The 19,692-nt window shown below is 45.7% G+C and overlaps 1 protein-coding gene across 2 annotated transcripts in view; it reads left to right on the forward strand.

The window, feature by feature from the left end:
- The first annotated feature begins 397 nt into the window (after window positions 1-397).
- The window catches only part of LOC147614354 (CDPK-related kinase 5-like), a 38,641-nt gene continuing 19,346 nt past the window's right edge, over window positions 398-19,692 (forward strand). Inside the window, exons 1-7 of one of the 2 annotated variants that reach the window (XM_086780900.1) lie at window positions 398-1,325; window positions 1,720-1,850; window positions 2,022-2,063; window positions 2,234-2,342; window positions 2,646-2,724; window positions 2,843-3,139; window positions 3,241-3,347. In XM_086780900.1, coding sequence (XP_086637026.1) covers window positions 732-1,325; window positions 1,720-1,850; window positions 2,022-2,063; window positions 2,234-2,342; window positions 2,646-2,724; window positions 2,843-3,139; window positions 3,241-3,347 — 1,359 coding nt within the window. In that variant the 5' untranslated portion in view covers window positions 398-731. The remainder of the gene's footprint in view (window positions 1,326-1,719; window positions 1,851-2,021; window positions 2,064-2,233; window positions 2,343-2,645; window positions 2,725-2,842; window positions 3,140-3,240; window positions 3,348-19,692) is intronic. The other variant, XR_015263106.1, reaches the window with a different exon arrangement.

Below are 19,692 nucleotides of genomic sequence, written 5' to 3' on the forward strand. Positions count from 1 at the left end.
TGGGAATACCCAAGGGGAGAGCACAAATCAATGAAGCACCTTGGAGAAATGTTATTTGAGTACTATATTGTCAAAACTTCAAAGCTATTTAACCTTGGCTCTACTTAGGGCCAAGCAGCTTTACAAACATAATCTCGATTCTCTAGCAGTGTCTCACGCTCGTTCAATGGATGGTTCGTGTGTAAAGACCCTAAAAAACAATGAAGCACGGAGGAGAAATGCTATTTGAATACAAGAGTGTATACATGAAGCACAAATGTGGGTGTGTGTGGATACATATGTGGGTGTGTGTATACAAATGTGGGTGTGTGTGTGGATGGATACATATGTGGGTGTGTGTGTATACATATGTGGGTTTGTGTGTTTATACAACATGTATAAAAATTATAAAATTTAGTTGTGTGTGGGGGGGATGAGGAAACAGTAATTTTTTTGAAAAGCTGCCCAGCTCTTTCATCAGGACTGTACTGTAGTTGCTACATCGGTCGCTTTCTTGGAGTCCCTTCATTTTATGGTTTTTGTGAGTACCTCAACTGCTCAATGTTCCTGAGCTTCTGTGCAAAGTCCGCAGAGTTAGCACACCGCATCGGATGAACAACAGGAAGGCCGCAGGCGGCGGCGGCAGCATCAGCAGTACAGGGCAAGCAACCAACATTCTCACATCTGCATTCATCTCATCAGCAGCTCGTAAAACAGCAGCAGCACCACAAGAGCAATTTTCCTAATGCAAAATGGGAATCTGCTACAGCACGAAGAGCTCAGAAAACCATAAAAGGGAGGAAACCCTAAATGGGTTCACAGAGAGGTCTGCAGAAACCCTAACTAGCTTCAAGGAGAGGTCTGCTAAAACCCTTAATGGGTTCAAAGAGAGGTCTGCAGAAACCCTAAACGGGGCAGAGAAAACATTACCCTCAAAGTCCCCTTTCAGGGCCTCCCCTTTTAGAGGAAGTTCTCCCTTCAGGCCTTCCCCTTTCAGGGCATCCTCTCCATTCAGAGCTTCATCTCCAGGTAATGGCACACCTCGCCACCTCCTCAAAAGGCCTTTCCCCCCACCATCCCCCGCAAAACACATCCAAGCTGCCCTCCTCAAACGCCATGGCACAGCCACACACAAAGAAGGAGGAGTGCCCACCAGTGCTGCAGAAGGGCGTGATCCTGAGAAAATGCTTGACAAGTCGTTTGGTTACGGCAAGAACTTCACCCTCAAGTATGAGCTCGGTGAAGAAATTGGACGGGGGCATTTTGGCCACACATGCCATGCCAAGATGAAGAAAGGGGATCTCAAGGGTCAGGCTGTTGCAGTCAAGGTTATTTCTAAAGCTAAGGTGGGTTTGCCTCACCCCGTAGATTTTGTGTCAAGATAGGGTTGCATCTAGGATCATACTTTATCAGTTAAGGGTGATTTTGGATGCATAGGCATATATATTTAGCTGTGGTCCTTCACTAATAGTGATGGCTTGGAGGGTTGATTTGCAGTACTTGAGTAGTTATGGGGAGCCGTCAACTTGACACCTGTTGCCATATGATGCGCGTTGATCTTTGATGCATAGAACAGTCATGTTGTAGTGCTGTGGCCCTTGAGTGAAAGCTTTTTTGCCACATTTTTGGGGTGGTATTGGGCCCATAATCATGTTATAGATGTGACTGTGTTGTCTGTCATTCATATATTCGATTGCCAATTTAGGGTGGTTTTTTTGAAGCTGTTTTGTTGTATTCCAGATGACAACGGCTATTGCAATTGAGGATGTGAAGAGAGAAGTTAAGATAGTGAAAGCACTTTCTGGGCATCACAACCTAGTCAAGTTCTATGATGCATGTGAGGATAACATGAACGTGTACATAGTCATGGAGTAAGTTTGTTTGTCTGAGCTTCTGAAACAACACTTTGGGCTTTTTGTGATTGGTAAACTAGTGTTTTTGAGAACATTTTTCAGAATGCTGGTGTGTAATGGGTCTGTCAGGACAGGACGCTGTTTTATGTATGTTTATGCATTTACTAATTCATGTGGCGATTTTTGCAGGTTGTGTGAGGGTGGTGAGCTGCTTGATCGGATACTTTCAAGGTATGGTAGTGTGGGGTTTCATGGTTGTAGCCAAATTTTACAGCACTGAATGTAGCCACACACACACGTGTGCGCATGCACCCATGTGTGTGCAGGCTCTTCCTTTGCTTGTGTAAAATCTGAGGAAATATACACTGAGTTGGAAAATTCTCATTGTGTTGATGTGACAGAGGTGGAAAGTATTCTGAGGAGGATGCAAAAGTTGTGGTTATTCAGATTTTGAACATAGTAACCTTTTGTCATCTTCAGGGGGTTGTTCATCGAGATCTCAAACCAGAGGTGGGTTTATTTTGGGTTTTTTAAAAAGGGAAATTTCAGCGCAATCTGCCATGATGTTTCTTGTTGCATTTTTGAAACACGATTATTTCTTCTTTTGCGTTGCATAACCAATGACAATATTTTTTCCCAAGGTTTGTTTCACACAAAGGGTGTGCCTGAGAGACGGCTCATCTTGCACCTTCAGGCCCCTGATCCAGCCTAATAAAAGCATGCAAGATAAACATAATAAGTCAAAGGAGATGGAAGACTGAAGTTTGTTAAACAATTCTTTGCTATGGTTGTCTCGTTGGTTGCTCCCTGCAGAACTTTCTATTCACAACAAAGGATGAGGATGCACAGCTGAAGGCCATTGATTTTGGACTCTCAGATTTTGTGAGACCAGGTGAAATGGGGATGCTGCACATGTAATTGATTTCAAAAGTTTACCATAGCTTAACTGCAGGCCATAGTAAAGCTTACTTCAAGGTAGTATCATCACCTGACTGTTGATATTCTGACAGACGAGAGGTTGAACGACATTGTTGGAAGTGCTTACTATGTTGCACCGGAGGTTCTCCATAGATCCTACAGTATAGAAGCAGATGTTTGGAGCATTGGGGTTATAACTTATATTCTACTCTGCGGCAGCCGCCCATTTTGGGCGCGCACAGAGTCTGGTATCTTCAGGTCTGTGCTGAAATCTGAACCAAGTTTCGATGAAGCACCGTGGCCCACTGTGTCGGCAGAGGCAAAGGATTTTGTAAAGCGGCTTCTGACGAAAGATCGCCACAAGAGAATGACAGCTGCTCAGGCCCTCAGTAAGTCATTTTTATGATGATGAAAGGAGCAAAAGTTTTAGAGCTTTTTGGTGGGGTTTTAGGGGGTTCAATTGGGTACTTATGTTGTTTTGTCATGTCAGCACACCCTTGGATACGTGGACATCAAAAAATTCCCCTTGATATATTGATCTTCAGATTGGTGAAGTCTTATTTCAGGTCTTCAATTGTAAGACGAGCAGCATTGAAGGTGATCAGTTTTTTGCATTAATTGTGATGAGATAAATGTATGTAAGGATCTTCGATGAGTAGAATGAGCAACTCAGCTTTCCCAAAAGAGAAGCATATTGTCAGTTTTTGTTGCTGTATTTGAGCTCTTCATCCTGTGTAGTCTATGCAATCAGTCATGAATGTGGACATCTAGCAGTGCGTGCGTGCGTGTGTGTGTGTGTGTGTGTGTGTGTGTGTGTATAACACAGTCAGGCCTCATGCAGGCAGTCAGGACCAACAGCATCAAACACACCCACACATACGCATAGAAAGCACAAGGAAAGCAGTGGAGGGACTCACCAACCCAAACATAGGCCAGAGTGCTCTGGACCACGGTTGACCCTCAAGCGTAACAGAGTTAGAACAAATGAGGACACTTGAGTGTGAGGCCTCCAGATCATAGAAAACACAAGGAAAGTAGTGGAGAGGCTCACCAATCCAAACTTAGGCGAGAGTGCTCTGGATTACCCCCGAGCATAGCAGAGTTAGGATGGGTGAATACACTGGAGTGTGAGTCTTCCAGATGAAAGACCACCTTGCCCACTGACGAGTAGCTGCTGCATTCCATACCATGCCTGGCAATGATCGGGGGCTCTGGCAGTCCTATATCTGCCTTGAGCTAGACTGGATCTAGGACCAAATACTGGCTTTACAGTGGGTTCTGTGCACACCCATTTCACTTGTCCTATTAACTACCCTGCTATATGGGATTAACTACCTTTCCACCAATAGCCAATTGCTAACCCATGTTACACCTTGCATGATTCATAAATATTAATTACACCCCTTAGCCCATCCATGCCAAGGATGTAACAAGAAGTAGGCTAAAGATATTAGAGATGTATTGTTGTGGATCAAGGAAGTTGAAAAGACACAATTGATTTGGTTTTTTCATCCTTAATGGCAGCCCTGTAAATGGTTGAGCCCAGTTTACCCCTGTCAGGTGATGTGCTGGGTTCCGTCCTTCCAGACTAGTCATAAGGTGGCCGACCTAGGCTGACATATGATACGATCAACCTGTCAGAATGCACAGCGGAAATGAAGACAACTGCTGCAGAGAGCAATACACAGATGCAAGAGAGAGAGAAGCTAGTGTAACTCTGCTATATACACCAAGAAAATCCTGGAATGTACAATGAATAGTGTGGGGGGGAAGGGGCCATTTTATATGGCCCCAGGCTGCTGGTTGGCCAGCACTAACACAGCCGACAGCAGCCCACGACCTGTTCCAGCCCAGTCGGCCAGCAAATGGGCAGTCGGCCAGTATATCTGCAGTCGGCCGGGGCAGAACATCAAGTCGGGTCAGAGACCATTAGTCCGCCAGCAAATGGAGGTAGCTGACAGCCCTCCCACACCGAGAAAGAAATGGGAAAAATACATGGAGGTGAGGAAAAAATGGGGACACACCAAAATTGGGCGGGCACACCCACAACAGAGGCCCTGACAGTGTGTACAGATAGGAGATGACTGCTAACACCCCCTCTCAGCTCTTGGATGTGGAACCAACTGCAGCGAGCTGGAGTGCCCAACATAGCCTGAGGTAGAGACTTCGTGAAGAGGTCCGTTGCATTGTCCTCCGTCGAACAATAAAGAAGCAAGATGTTACCAGCCAAGATCTTCTCATGAACAAAGTGATATTGTATCTCTATGTGCTTGGTCCGGGCATGGAAGACCGGGTTCCGAGCAATAGCGATACAGCTTTGGTTATGGCACTGGATGACCGTGGGCTTCTTTTGTGGAAACTCAATCTCGCTAAGCAACCTCGCAACCACACAACCTCGCGAGCAGCACCACAAGCAGCCCGGTACTCTGCCTCTGTTGATGACAAGGCAATTGTCGGCTGCCTCGAGCTGCTCCATGAAACGCTCCTGAGCCGAGGAAAAAACTGTAGCCTGATGTGGATCTCCTCCCCCATCTGAGTCACTCCAACCTTGGAGTTGAACTCGTTCCTTCGTGTCACCTCGAGCGGTGTAGAAGAGTCCAAGATCCTTCGTACCTTGCAATACCGCAAGATCCGCAATCCTGCGTCCCAATGAGACTTCAACGGTGTCTGCATGAATGAGCTCAATAGCCCCACAGGAAAGCTCAAGTCCAATCTGGTGTTCAGCAACAACCAGATCAATGAACCAACCAGCTTCCGGTACAGAGAGGCATCAACTGGCTCACAAGGATCATTCACTGTAGCTTCGTGTTCGGGTCCATCGGTGACGTGATAGGCTTGCACTTCTCCATCCCAAAGGCCTCAAGCAACTCATGAACATACCGCTGCTCTCGTGCGGGCGGTAGGAGTAGAACGGATGGGTGGTCATGGTGGGATGAGGTCAACTTCGAGCCTCCTACTCATGCGGGGGGTGCACGTCCATGGACATGCAAGCTTTGCCCATATAAGCGTGTGGGTGGGGCCAATAGGATGAGGGCCCATTTGTTGCATGAGCCCGGTCATGAGGTGAAATTTTGTGAGCGGGTCACACCGGAGATAAGAAAGGAGCTTCTTGCAAAGCTTGCTGCCCATCAAGCTTTGAGTGCAAGCCAAAGGGTGCATGGAGTGGATCCCAACACTTATGTCACTCCAACCCAAACATCAGGTTCTACATCGGGTGGTGGTGCATCTTCATCTACCCCTCCATCACGTCTTCCTCGTGGCACTACTCGAGGCTTCACACAAGCCGCCTTCTCAATGCCGCAACCTAGTCCACCCTCTCTCTCTCTCGTCGGCAAAGTACTCTTGAGGGGAGTTGGGATCCCAAAAAGGAGGAGGTTGATGCCGCGGTGGCCCGCTTCTTTTTTCATGACCACATTGCTTTTCGTGTGGCACGGTACGTATTTCACTCACATGATTTCATCATCATGTCTCACGAGTCACGATTCACGGGTCACCATTTTGCCATTCTAATTACTTACCCTCTTTTTTTTTGAAATGATAAATAGGTCCCACTACTTCAAAACGATGGTGAAGAAGATTGGTGAGTACGGTCCTCACTACACACCTCCATCCTCCGAAACCTTGCGGACCACTATGCTTGACAAGGAGAAACGCCTTGTTGAGCAAGCGGCGGCAAACACAAAGAGACAATGGGCTCGCAATGGAGTCTCTTTGATTGCAGACGGATGGAGTGACACGCGGAAAAGGTCTAATCCATGGCCTTGTGGCATACTCACGGGGGGAGATGTACTTTGTCTCCTCACATGATGCTTCAGGGACGGGAAAGAGTGCGGATGTACTTGCTGCTGAGTGGAGTAGTGCTGTCGAGATTATCGGCCCCAAATGTGTGATCGGTTTCGTCACGGATGATGAGGCGACAAATAGGGTAGCGGGAGCTATTCTTGAGAGTATGTATCCTCAAATCACCGTCTCTTTTTGCATGGCACATTGTCTCAATAATCTTTTGAAAGATATTGAGAAATTGTCATGGATTGAATCGGTGATTGACGATGCATGTGCAATTGTGACCTTCATCAACAATCACACATACCTTCGATCCGAGTTTGGGAAGAGGTCCACAAAGGTCCTTCTCAAGTACTCAGACACTCGCTTTGCATACAACTTTCTTATGTTGCATCGCTTGAAGGATTGTCAGGGTGCCGTGCGGCAACTATTTATCAGTGATGACTCATGAGTTTTGCTCCTCATCTTTTGCACGTACACAGGTAGGGATTTCATGCAAGAAAAAGGTCGACGATGCTGATTTTTGGGAGGACCTCAAGCGTACTGACGCCATGGTGCATCCCATTGTCCACTTGCTCAGGATTGTTGATGCTATGCAGCCATGCATCGGCAAAGTATATGAAGCCATGGACCGGATGATAGAGAGTCTTGAGAAGCTTGAGCCAGACGTAGATAGATATGAGGAGATCCACTCGCTTTGTGTGGCGAGATGGAGCTCATATTTCTCTCCTTTACATGCAGCTGCTTTTATGGTGGACCCAAAATTTCAGGGAAAAGGGCAGGAGGGTGATAAAGAGGTGAGCAACGGTTGGAGACTCATCTTGGATCGCCTCACGCCGGATGCAGAAATCAGGCGCAAAATTAGAGACCAGCTCTCTAATTACAGGGCATTTCAAGGCTCATATGGATGTGCAGATGCGCAGCAGGACAGATTCAAGGTTGGTGCAGCATTATGGTGGGAGGACTTCGGATCAGATGGACCAGAGCTACAACAGTTGGCGATCCGGATCTTGAGCCAGTCCGTTAGCTCTTCTTGCCTAGAGCAATTATGGTCCTCCTACAGTCACATTTCATCAAAGAAAAGAAATCGGCTTGGGGTGGAAAGAGCTAATGATCTTGTCTTCATTAGCGCAAACTTGCGCATGCTTGGCAAGAGTGCAAGATGCAATGCCGATACTTTTACACAGTGGGAGGCAGCTACAACTATTGCACAGGAGGGTGGGACAGATGGTTCTCATCATGAGCCTTCATTGGATGACACAACCTCCATCCACACTTCACGCACTCATGATCATGAGGCTAGCACCTCTCTTATTGCGAGCGCAGAGTATGAGAGCGAGTGACTTATATTTTGTATCGCCTAGGTCCCAACATCTTTTGAGTATATCTATTTAATGTTATCAACTTTAAAGTCTTTCTTTTCCGACTTTGTAAGTCTTGACTCTTGACTCTTGCACCTCGTAGCGTAATTTAATTTTAAATGTAATGTGTATCATGATTCATAACTTTTGGAGTTAGAAAGCTTGTTGTTATTGATTGATTAATCTTGATTCTTTACTCTAAAATTAACAATTTTGAGTGCTGTCCGCACCCCCCGTCCCCATTCCCTACCTTTAGCCGTCCCCGGCCTCTCTCACACACACACTCTCTCTCTCCTCATTCTCTCCCTCCCTCCCTTTAAGCCTTTCTCAAGACCCAAAGTTCAAAGTTGAAACTTCAAACACACTAGGATGATGATGTTTTTTATACCCACTTTTGGAGCTCTCTCTATACTCTACCGGTTCATTTCATTTTACTTTGTACCCTTGAATCTTGATGATGTATCCAGATGGTGAGGATGGACTATTTTGGTCTCATAGGTCATTTTGGCCTTTTGCAGACGTTTAATACAGCTTTCTTTCTTTCACACACACACTCTCTCTCCCTCTCTCATACACACCCTCTCTCTCCCTCCCTCAAGGCTCATACATACTCACTCTAGTCTCTCTCTCTCTCTCTCTCTCTCTCAACTTTCACTATATATATATATATATATAACAGACGTCTCTAACATGCCTCTAACGTCTCTAAAAAATACGAGTCTTTCGAGGCGTGTACCATACCCGCCTCGTACCAAACACCTTTGACGCCTCTAACAACCTTGTTTGCGGTGAAGCCAATTGCCTCCTCGCTCAAAGAAGATGAAGCATTTGTGTCCAACATCTCCAAGTACGCAAAGGTTGGGGTCTTTGCAGTTGAAGTTTAAGTTGAAGAATTAGCACTCTTCCCAGTCCGCTTGGGACACTTCCTCCAATAGTGGCCTCTCTCGCCACAATCATTACAGGTTCTCTCGGCCTTTAGTTTCTCTCGGTCTGAGTCAGGCTTCTTCTCAGAAGACTTCTCAGATGAAGCCTTCCCTTTGCTCTTGTTGTTGTTATTATGGCCTTTCGACCATTGGTCAATTAAGGCCTCAAAACCTCCACCTTGTGGAGGGCTCGTGAATCGCTCTTCCTGGTCCAAGACCATGGGCACAAGCTCCTCCCATGTGATGGTGCTGAGCCTACCATTGGTGATCAACGAAGAGTAAAAGGTTGAGTACTGAGAGGGCAAATGTGACAGCAATGTTATGGCCATATCCTCTGATGATATCTCTTTCCCTGCTTGGAAAACTTCTTGCTGTTGAAGAGCCTGCAGCTTGTTGATGTGCTCCCGCATTGTCGACGACTTTGCAGGATTCATCACCCGCATCTGAACTTCCAAGGAGATTCTTTTCATGGGTGATACCTTGATATAGAGAGAATCCAAATGTTGCCAAAAACCTAGGGCCAGTGTCATATGCTTTATATGATTGATCACCTGTGGTGTGGAATTGAGGAAGATGAAAGAACGGACTCTGGCATTGACACAATTCCATAACTGTGCCTGTGCCTCCCGTTCCTTCCGAATAGAGGGTAACCATAGTAGCCAGGAGTTTCATAAAAAAGGTTTTTGAAACGCGTTTCGAAACGTTTCATTGCCCGACCCAAAAGTATGAAACGGGAGGGGTACCTTTGGGGGGGGGGGAGATCCAACAATAGGGACCCTCAACAAGTTTCATATCAGTTTATAAGACTGCAAACAAACAACATGTCACCTTGATCTTATAGACTTAAAAATGTGTAAATAAAAGCAAGACATTGCAATTTGAAATTTGATTTACGAATCACGATATCATATCAATATTTGACATCATGATTCATGACATGCTGCAGACTGAAAAAGGCCCAAATTTTGAGCCGTACGTTTTCAAACGGCAAAAATCCCCAATTTTGACATTAAAAAAAAATAAGCATAAAAAACTCGTTTCAAATTTAACGAAACGTTTCGAAACGTTTCGTACTTCAGTGGGGTTGCGAAACTCGTTTCATTGCTACTATGAGGGTAACTCCCCGTCCTCTAACTCCCGCTGTGGAACCCCAACAACAATGAAATCAGCCAAGTCATAAGACTTCAAAACAGATTCCATCATTACCTTCCATATGCTGTAGTTCTCGTCCAACTGGCGGTCCAGCGAGAACGTGGGGAGTGTCGGGACCTTCACGTGCTTCTCAACCATCTCAAGCAAATCAGCCATCTCAAGGGTTCACAAGGTCTTGTGAAGGGAGGGTGGGTGAGAAAAGAAGAAGAAGAAGAGGCTGCAAATAGAATGCAAGGTGGCTGTCCAACGGTGATGGCCGCCTGCGACCCGATCTCCAAGTCCCGTATAGCCCAAAACAGTCTCCAATCAGCACCTTAAATCAGCAAACCCCTTGACGTCCCACTGTCTCCAAGCTTCAAGCCACTTGGGGCTGTGATAACATGTCAGAATGCACAACGGAAATGAAGACAATTGCTGTAGAGAGCAATACACAGATGCAAGAGAGAGAAGCTAGTGTAACTCTGCTATATACACCAATAAAATCCCGGAATGTACAATGAATAGTGTGGGGGGGCAAGGGGCTGTTTTATATGGCCCCAGGCTGTTGGTCAGCCAGCACTAACACAACCGACAGAAGCCCACAACTTGTTCCAGCCTAGTCGGCCAACAAATGGGTAGTCGGCCAGTATATCTGCAGTCGGCCAGGGCAGAACATCAAGTCGGGTCAGAGACCATCAGTCGGCCAGCAAATGGAGGTAGTCGACAACCCTCCCACGCCCAGAAAGAAATGGGAAAAATACATGGAAGTGAGGAAAAATGGGGATACACCAAAATTGGGCGGGCACACCCACAACAGAGGCCCTGACATAGTGTACAAACAGGAGATGACTGCTAACACAACCTTGGGCCCAGTTTACCCTTGTCAAGTGATCACAACAGTCGGCCAGCAAAGAGAGTCCCCCCATGACTAGCAAAACTGGGGAAAAAACCATGGAAAATGAGGAAATATGGAGACTATTCCTAAGTGGGCGAGCACACCCACAACAGAGTCCCTCACTCCCTACAGAGTAATATGGTACAAACACGAGATGATTGCTAACACCCCCTCTCAGCTCCTGGATGTGGAACCAACCCTAGTGAGTTGGAGTGTTGTCGGAGCATCGCGTGAAGTAGAGACTTCGTGAAGAGGTCTGCCGCATTGCCCTCCGTTCAACAATAAACAAGCAAGACGGGGTTCTGAGCAATAGCTATACAGCTCTGGTTATTGCACTGAATGACTGTAGGCTCCTTCTGTGGAAATCCAATCTCGCCAAGCAACCCGCAACCACACAACCTTGCAAGTAGCACCACAAGTAGCCCGATACTCTACCTTAGTAGAAGGCAAGGCAATAGTTGGCTGCCTCTTGCTGCTCCAAGAAATAGCTCCCGAGTCAAGAGAAAATCGATAGCCTAATGTAGATCTCGTCGTGTCTGGAGATCTCCTCCCCAATCTGAGTCACTCCAACCTCGGAGTCTGACCCGGTCCTTCGTTCCCCCTTCAGTAACATAGAAGAGTCCAAGTTCCATAGTCACAAGGGACGGGGGATGGTAACGGGGGACGGGGACGGGACGGCCATAAGTAGGGAACAGGGACGGGGGAGGGAACGGCACTCAAAAAATACGTTTTTTAAAAAGTTTTTCTACTCCACACTTATTCTACTTTGGAAGTACATCAAAATGAGCACAAATTTACACTAAAATGGTAAGCTTTTGAGTCATATTAACAAAATACGCCAATTAAAGAGTGAAGGCATTGATGGTTGAGGAGGATGCTATGGTCTAAGATGGCTTGAGCCTTGAGCAATGAGAGAGAGAGAGAGAGAGAGAGAGAGAGAGAGAGAGAGAGAGAGAGAGAGAGAGAGAGAGACCTAGAGGCCTAGAGGCTTGGAAGTTGGAAGACTAAGAGGCTTGAGGGAGAGAGAGAGAGAGAGAGAGAGAAAATGAAATGAAATGAAATATTAACGTCTTCAAAAGGCCAAAATGACCTATGAGACCAAAAAGAGAGAGAGAGAGAGAGAGAGAGAGAGAGAGAGAGAGAGAGAGAGTCTAGATAGTAGAGAGTAGAGCCTTGTGTGAGAGGCTTGGAAGTTGGAAGTTACTAAGTTAGAAGAAGCTCGAGGGAGAGAGATTAGAGAGAGTAGATACACTCATAGAGTGTAGCTTGAGGCTTGAGGCTTGAAAGTTGAGAGAGAGAGTTGCTTGAACTTTGAAAACTTGAAGGGGTGTGTGTGTGTGCTTGTAGCCTTGTAGCCTTGTTCTTATATAGATATTAGATAGGCAAGAGAGAGAGGCAAGGGCAAGACGAGAGAGAGAGAGAGAGAGGCAAGGGCAAGACGAGAGAGAGAGAGAGGCAAGGGCCAAGCCTCAAGGACCAAGGCCCAACGTCCCAAGGCTCAAGCCTAAAGGCCAAGCCTCAAGGCAAGAGAGAGGCAAGGGCCAAGGGCCAAGGCCCAAGCCTCAAAGGCTCAAGCCCTCGCCAAACGGCTAGAAACGGCCAAGGCAAACGGCTAGAAACGGCAAAAAAAACCAGTTTGACTGCGCACAGCGGCTCCCAGCCGTCCTCGTTCTTACTGCCGTCCCCTTCACCGTCCCTTGTGAGGGACGCCTCCAGGGGGACGTCCGACCGTCCCCTGCCGTCCCCGTTGCTGACGTGTCCCGACTCGGCGTCCCTCCGTTCCAACAGTCCGTCCCTTCCGTCCCCTGTGACTATGCCAAGTTCCTTCGTACCCTGCAGATACTGTAAGATCCGCAATCCTGCGTCCCAATGAGTCTTCAAAGGTGTCTGCATGAATGAGCTCAACAACCCCAATGGAAAACTCAAGTCCAATTTGGTGTTCAGCATCCAAATCAATGAACCAACAAAGCTTCCGATACAAGGAGGCATCAACCTGCTCACAAGGATCATTAATCGTAAGTTTGGTATTTGGGTCCATCGGTGAAGAAATAGGCTTGCAATTCTCCATCCCAAAGGCCTCTAGCAACTCATGAACATACCGCTGCCGAGAGACAAAGAATCCCCTTTGGGTTTGCCAAATCTCCAGTTCGAAAAAGAAATGGAGTAAGCCTAAATCTGTCATCTCAAACTCCTTTGACAAGGCAGCCTTCATCACAGCTATGTGCTCCACATAACCGCCAGTGAGAATAAGATCATCCACATAAAGGATAATCAAGGTGACCATACCGCGTTCCCGAAAGAGATACAAGTTCGGATCTGCAACTGATCTTTGGAATCCCTTCCGTAGAAAGAAAGAATCAATCTTTTGATTCTGCTTAAGACCATACAAGGCCTCTTGTAACTTGTAAACCATCTTCTTTGATCCCGGAACCTCAAAGCTTGGAGGTTGCTCAACATACACCTTCTCTTGCAAGTCACCATTAAGGAACATAGATTTTACATCCATCTGATACACCGGCCAAAGAACCCGAGAGGAATGCTTCCCCCCTTTGCCATCGTGAATAATCTCCAACGTGTCCTCATTGTGAATCAGGGTAGTGGATTTGTTGTCACGTGCACACCTTAATCCGGTGCCACGTAGACATGATTATTCCTTACAGCCGCCTTAAGGGCAAAGTTAGTGTCACATGCACTCTGCACTGTAGTGCATGGTGACAAGATGGCTCATCATCATCAGTGCAACATTGTTCATTATTAGCACCCTCTAGGATGATATTTGTCATACGCCGTGACCCCATTGTAATCCTCACTTGAGGATAAGTCAGGCATGAGCTACGTAGGTCATTCCTCAGCCTTAGACAGTCAGTCAGTCCCTTAACCCACTTGAAGAGATGCATTCATGCATGTAGAGTCAGTAGAAGCCTTAGGGTTTGCATTAGAAAGCACTTTGCATAATGCATAGCATTCATCCATCGCATATAGACCATTGCAGAAGCCTTCAAATAACATCTAGCATTTATTAGAATTTATCTAGTATTTTTTCCATAATTTATAGCATTTATTGGGCATTTTTACATCATTTATCCGGGACAAGATGTAGTCGGCCAGCTCTGTAGCGAGTTGACCAGCATCAAGTGTCCATATAAATAGTTGAGCATATCATTCATTCATTCATTCATATCATATTCAGCCTTGAATACCTCAACTCTTGGAGCCTTCAGCACAAGGAGCATAAGCGATTGGAGAATTCAGCACATCATCCACCATCAGCGTTTCATCCATCAGCATATAGGAGCATCAACGCTTGAGCATTCAGCTTGCATTTAGCAAAACGCAGCATCTACAGCATTCAGCCCTACAGAGTACCTTGCGTTTTCAGCATTCATACAGTTTTCAGCATCCTTGTTTGCATCGTTTTGCTACAGCCACTTGGTGAAGGTAAAACTCAGCATTCATACTCATTTTCAGCATTTATACATAGCCTAGAACAGTCCCAATCAGCTCCTTCTCTTAGCCTCAGATTTTGGTCATCATTGGTGCTTCTACAGCCGTGTATAGTTCAGCCTGACTCTTGGTCCTTCGAGATCTTGCGTTTGGCTTATCATCGGTCCACGGTCAGTCTCTTCAAAGTAATAAAGGAAATACTATTCCGGTAATGAGATAGGGGGCCCTTCAGTGGGTAGTTCGGGACCCCATACGGTGTACAGTTTCTCTCTCTCTCTCTCTCTCTCAAATCTCTTAAAAGTTTGAAGTCATAAAGTGGATTGCTAAACTCGTGAAACTCAGGATACAGAAGACGGTGTGAGCATTTGTGTGACAGGATCCTCAAATTATGAATACTTCCGCTGCATGTTACAGTTAGAGGTCGTATATGGGCAGTTTGGAGCCAATTTGGTGGCCCCGTAGGTGCTTGGAGGTGTCCAGGACATGCACTAATGGTTGGGACATATTATGGGCACAGTATGAACACATTTTATGACATTTTTGATGACTTTTTATGGCTTGAAAAGTGAAAACCGACTTGATTACGACTTGCTATCACTTTACTATATAAAGGCAGGTCGTAGGTCATTCATAAGGATTCAAAGATAGAGATTGCAGAGCCAAGACCAAGGACATGCAATCTAACAATTTGGATCAGCCAAGTACGTCTCCAAATGAGCGTTTTTCATTAACGCACAGTGGAGGACAATAAGCATAAGTTCATTCATAGCATTCATAGTCTAGATTTACATTGGATATGACAATCATTGTTTTACTCATTCATTTGGTAATATATAGTAAGAGTAGGTTAGGTAAAGAGTCTCTCTTCTCCCTGTCTCTACTTCTCTATGTCATGAGCATGTGATTAGCGTTAATCTTTATTGCTTTGCGTTAATCATCGTTATGCACGCTTCCGCATAGTAGTCATGTTACATTTGTCACGAATGGAGATGTGACATGATTGCTATCGAAGATCTTGTAATAACTCTCACGAAGGAGTTATGTGCTTGGAAGCACCACTATCGAGAATCCACTCCCAAGTATCCTTGGTGGTGAGACCAACTGCCGCCTTGCTCGAAGAAGATGAAGCATCTGTGTTCATAATCTCCAAGTGCACAAAAGCTGGAGTCTTTGCAGTTGTAACGAAAGAATCAACACTTTTCTCGGTACTCCGCTAAGGACACTTCCTCCAATAGTGACCCTTCTGGCCACAATGGTTATAAGTCCGCTCGGCTTTCAAAGCATCACGCTCTGAGTCAGGCTTCTTCTCAGAAGACTTCGTTGGTGAAGACTTTCCTTTGTCCTTGTTGTTGTTGCTGCTGTTGTGGTGGCCAGTCAGAGTCTTAGTGTTACCATATTATAGTAGTGATGTGTGTGAACACACTTAGGACCGCCGGGGCACTTTTTCCCTCACTAGGAGGTTTTTTCCCCCGTGCATTGTATATACGCCCATTATCTTCTAGGGCTTGTGATCTTTCATTTTTGGCACTCATAATACACTATTGTGTTGTGCTCAAGCTTCCTCATCTTCTTGAAGTTGTGTGTGCATTCCTGCAACCCTAATTCCAACAATTGGTATCAGAGCCGGCTTCCTCCTCCCGGGCAGCATCACCGGCACCTGCCGCTTCATCTCCTCCGATTGCGACGAGGTTTCACGAGCGTCTGCAGGTTAGTATATGCCGTGGGTGAGCCCGTAGGGCTCGTTCGTTTCAGAATTTTGATCTGAAGTCATTTCGCCCTCCGTTTTTGCATTTCAAGTACTGCGCAGGCAAAATCGTCCTACTGTGCAGATTTTCTGTCAAGATTAAAATCTGCAGGACAGGTGCCCATTCGTCTGTTTTGGGCTGTGCTACATAGCACAGGTCGATTTTATACAGGTTTACCTCTTACAGACAGCATTTACATCTAGTAGTACAGTCATTGGCCATGGCTGACAACAATGATGTATTCCGCATGTTGGCTGCTGAGGATAAGTTGGATGGCACCAACTATCCATTGTGGGCATATATGATGCGACATGTATTGGTAGCAAAGGGGTTATGGAACATTGTGCAGGGTATTGATGCACGTCCTATTGTGGCTGGGAATGCTGCAAACACATCAGAAACAGGTACTGTTGATGATGGTGCAGGCACAAGTGCTGTAGCAGCTGTTCGAGAACCACCACTTTCAGCAGAGCAGATTCGTTGGGATGGTAGAGATGCGCAGGCTCATGCCTTGATTGCGCTGTCTGTCAAACGTACCATTATCCCACATATTCGCTCCTGCAGGACTTCTAAGGATGCTTGGGATGTACTTGCCACATTGTATCAGGCAAGAAATGAGGCTCGTGTTGCTTACCTCCGAAAACAGTTGGAGAGTGAGCATATGAACGAAGGTGATTCTATGGATAGCTTTTTGACAAAGATCAAGGATTTCAAAGAGCAGCTCATTTCTGCAGATGAAATCCTGTCAGACAGTTCACTTGTGCAGACTGTTTTGAATGGTCTACCAGATTCTTATCAGGGTTTTGCTTCCACTCTTCGCTTGATGATGAAAGGCAATCCCAATGCCTTATCATTTGAGGAGTTAGTTTCTGTTTTGCTGCAAGAAGACCAGTCAAGGCAAAACAGGAATATTATGCGTGTCGCAGATCAAGCTTTCGTTGCTAGTCAGAGAAGCGGGAAAGGTAAAGCTGGCTTTTCTTCTAGTAAGCAGAAATCTGCAAATGCTGCGCAACCAAAGAAGGAAGACAAAGATGAGAAGAAGGGTGACAAACAGAAGACATTTTGCAAGTACTGTAAGGGAAATGATCATGTCATCAAAGCGTGTCCTAAGCTGGCTGCGAAAGAGGCTAAGAAGAAAGAGGCTGGTATGGCTGTTGCAGATGCCTCTCCTTCTAACAATGAATCTGCTAATGTTGTTCAAGATACAGAATGGGCATTCAATGCGCAGTGCAGTTATGACCCATCTTTGCATGACACATGTATGTCTGCAGTAGATTCAGATGTATGGTACTTTGACAGTGGTGCCACTAAGCATATCACCTCGCAGCGCAGTTTATTCACTTTCCTTGAGTCTGCTCCCACAGGGAATACTGTCACTTGTGCCAATAACTCCTCTTATCCCGTTAAAGGAGTTGGACAGATTGTGCTGAATGTTGCAAATTGCAACACCTTTACACTTTTTGATGCATTGTATGTACCAGGGATCAAAAAGAATCTGTTGTCAGTCTCCGCATTTGCCAAAACAGGTTTGGTTGTAAAATTTGTGGATGACAGATGTACTGTTCATGATCTCTCTTGTGGTGACATCATTGTAGCATCTGGTTCACTATGTCGAGGGCTGTATAAGCTCAATATGGATGGCAAATGTGTAGAGGATTCAGCATGTGCTATTATGGATACGCAGGCTATTTCAAATGCAAAACTGTGGCATGCACGTTTTGGTCATCTGAATTTTGCAAGTTTGCTGCGCCTGCAGAAATCTGAAATGGTGTCTTCTTTGCCTAAGCTTGAGGCACCTGTCAAGCATGTTTGTGAGGGCTGCATATTGGGTAAAATGCAGCGTGCTTCCTTTCCCAAAGATGGATCAGTGAGAGCTGAACGCAGATTGCAGCTTGTTCACAGTGATGTTTGTGGTCCCATGCAAACTCCATCATTTGGAAACTACCTTTACTTCGTGACTTTCATTGATGATTTTACCAGGCATGCATGGGTATATCCTTTGAAGGCAAAGTCCGAAGTGTTTTTGTGCTTCAAACAGTTTTTGGTTATGGCTGAAAATGTGTCAGAAAGTAAGATGGGCACCCTCCGTTCAGATCGAGGGGGGGAGTATATGTCTTCAGAATTTAATGCATTTCTGGCTGAGCGTGGGATAAAACACCAATGTACAGTGCCGTATACACCACAGCAAAATGGTGTGGCTGAGAGAAAAAACAGGTCTCTCATGGAAATGGCAAGATGTATGGTTAAGAGTCAAAGTCTACCACATGGTTTTTGGCTTGAGGCTGTCATGTGTGCCACTTATGTACTAAACAGGTGTCCCACCAAAGCATTACAGGTTGTCACTCCATATGAGGCTTGGCATAGCCGCAAGCCATCTGTTGGCCATTTACGTGTTTTTGGTTGCCTGGCATATGCATTAGTGCCTGTGCAACATCGCAGAAAATTGGATGACAAAGCTGTCAAATGTATTTTTGTTGGATATAGTGCTGAGAGCAAAGGCTATCGTTTGTATCATCCACAGACAAAGCGCATTTTGGTTAGCCGTGATGTTGTATTTGTGGAAGATGCAGTTCAGCCCTTGGTTTCATGTACTAAGGAGACAGATATCAGCTCACGTGATGTCTATGATACATTGTTGCCTCTTTTCAGTGGTGCACAGTCAAGTGCAATACCTCATGAGGCAGTTTTTCAGCCTATGCAGGTTTTAAATGATGGCACAGATGAGCCTATATCTGATGCAGATGTGCATGATGTACTTGAGGATGAGAGACAAGAGATTGAGGGCTCTAGGAACATGCCTAGATGGCTGGTGCAGACTTTGCGTGACAGCAAGTTGGATGCCCCTTTGTCTAGTCGCACTCGTTCTGGCTCTCATGGTGCCTCTTATGCGTCAGATTGTTATGCATTGGCTGTTTCTAGTATGTGCGATGAAAGTGAGCCTGTTTCATTTGATGAGGCACAAAGTTCAGAAAATTGGATGGCTGCTATGCAAGCAGAATACGATGCTATTATGAAGAATAGTACATGGTCTTTATGTGACTTGCCCCCTGGCAAGAAGGCCATTGGCACTAAGTGGGTATACAAATTGAAGCGTAAGCCTGATGGCACAGTGGATCGCCATAAGGCTAGGCTTGTTGCAAAAGGTTATGCTCAAGAGAAGGGCATTGATTTTGATGAGACTTTTGCTCCCACATGTCGTATGACCACTGTTCGTAGCATCTGTGCATTAGCAGCTCATAATGGTTGGAATGTACATCAGCTGGACATAAAGACTGCGTTCTTAAATGGAGATTTGCATGAGGAGGTGTATGTATCGCAGCCTCGTGGTTTTGTTCAAAGAGGGCAGGAAAACAAAGTGTGCAGGTTAAAAAAGGCTTTATATGGTTTAAAGCAAGCTCCACGAGCTTGGTATGAAAAAATACATGCATATTTGACTGCACATGGGTTTCAGAATAGTCCAACAGAAAGCACTTTGTATGTTAAACGTGTGGATGGTGTACATCTAATCATTGCTCTCTATGTCGATGACATGCTGCTCACAGGACCAAATGAGAGTCATATTGCTGATTTTAAGGCTGATTTGAATGCCTCTTTTGAGATGTCAGATTTGGGGCATTTGCATCATTATTTGGGGATACAATTTAAGCAGTGTGATGGAGG

The sequence above is a fragment of the Cibotium barometz genome, chromosome 42, assembly GCF_041138505.1.
Source record: "Cibotium barometz isolate CiBa-2024 chromosome 42, ASM4113850v1, whole genome shotgun sequence".
Classification (NCBI taxonomy): domain Eukaryota; kingdom Viridiplantae; phylum Streptophyta; class Polypodiopsida; order Cyatheales; family Cibotiaceae; genus Cibotium; species Cibotium barometz.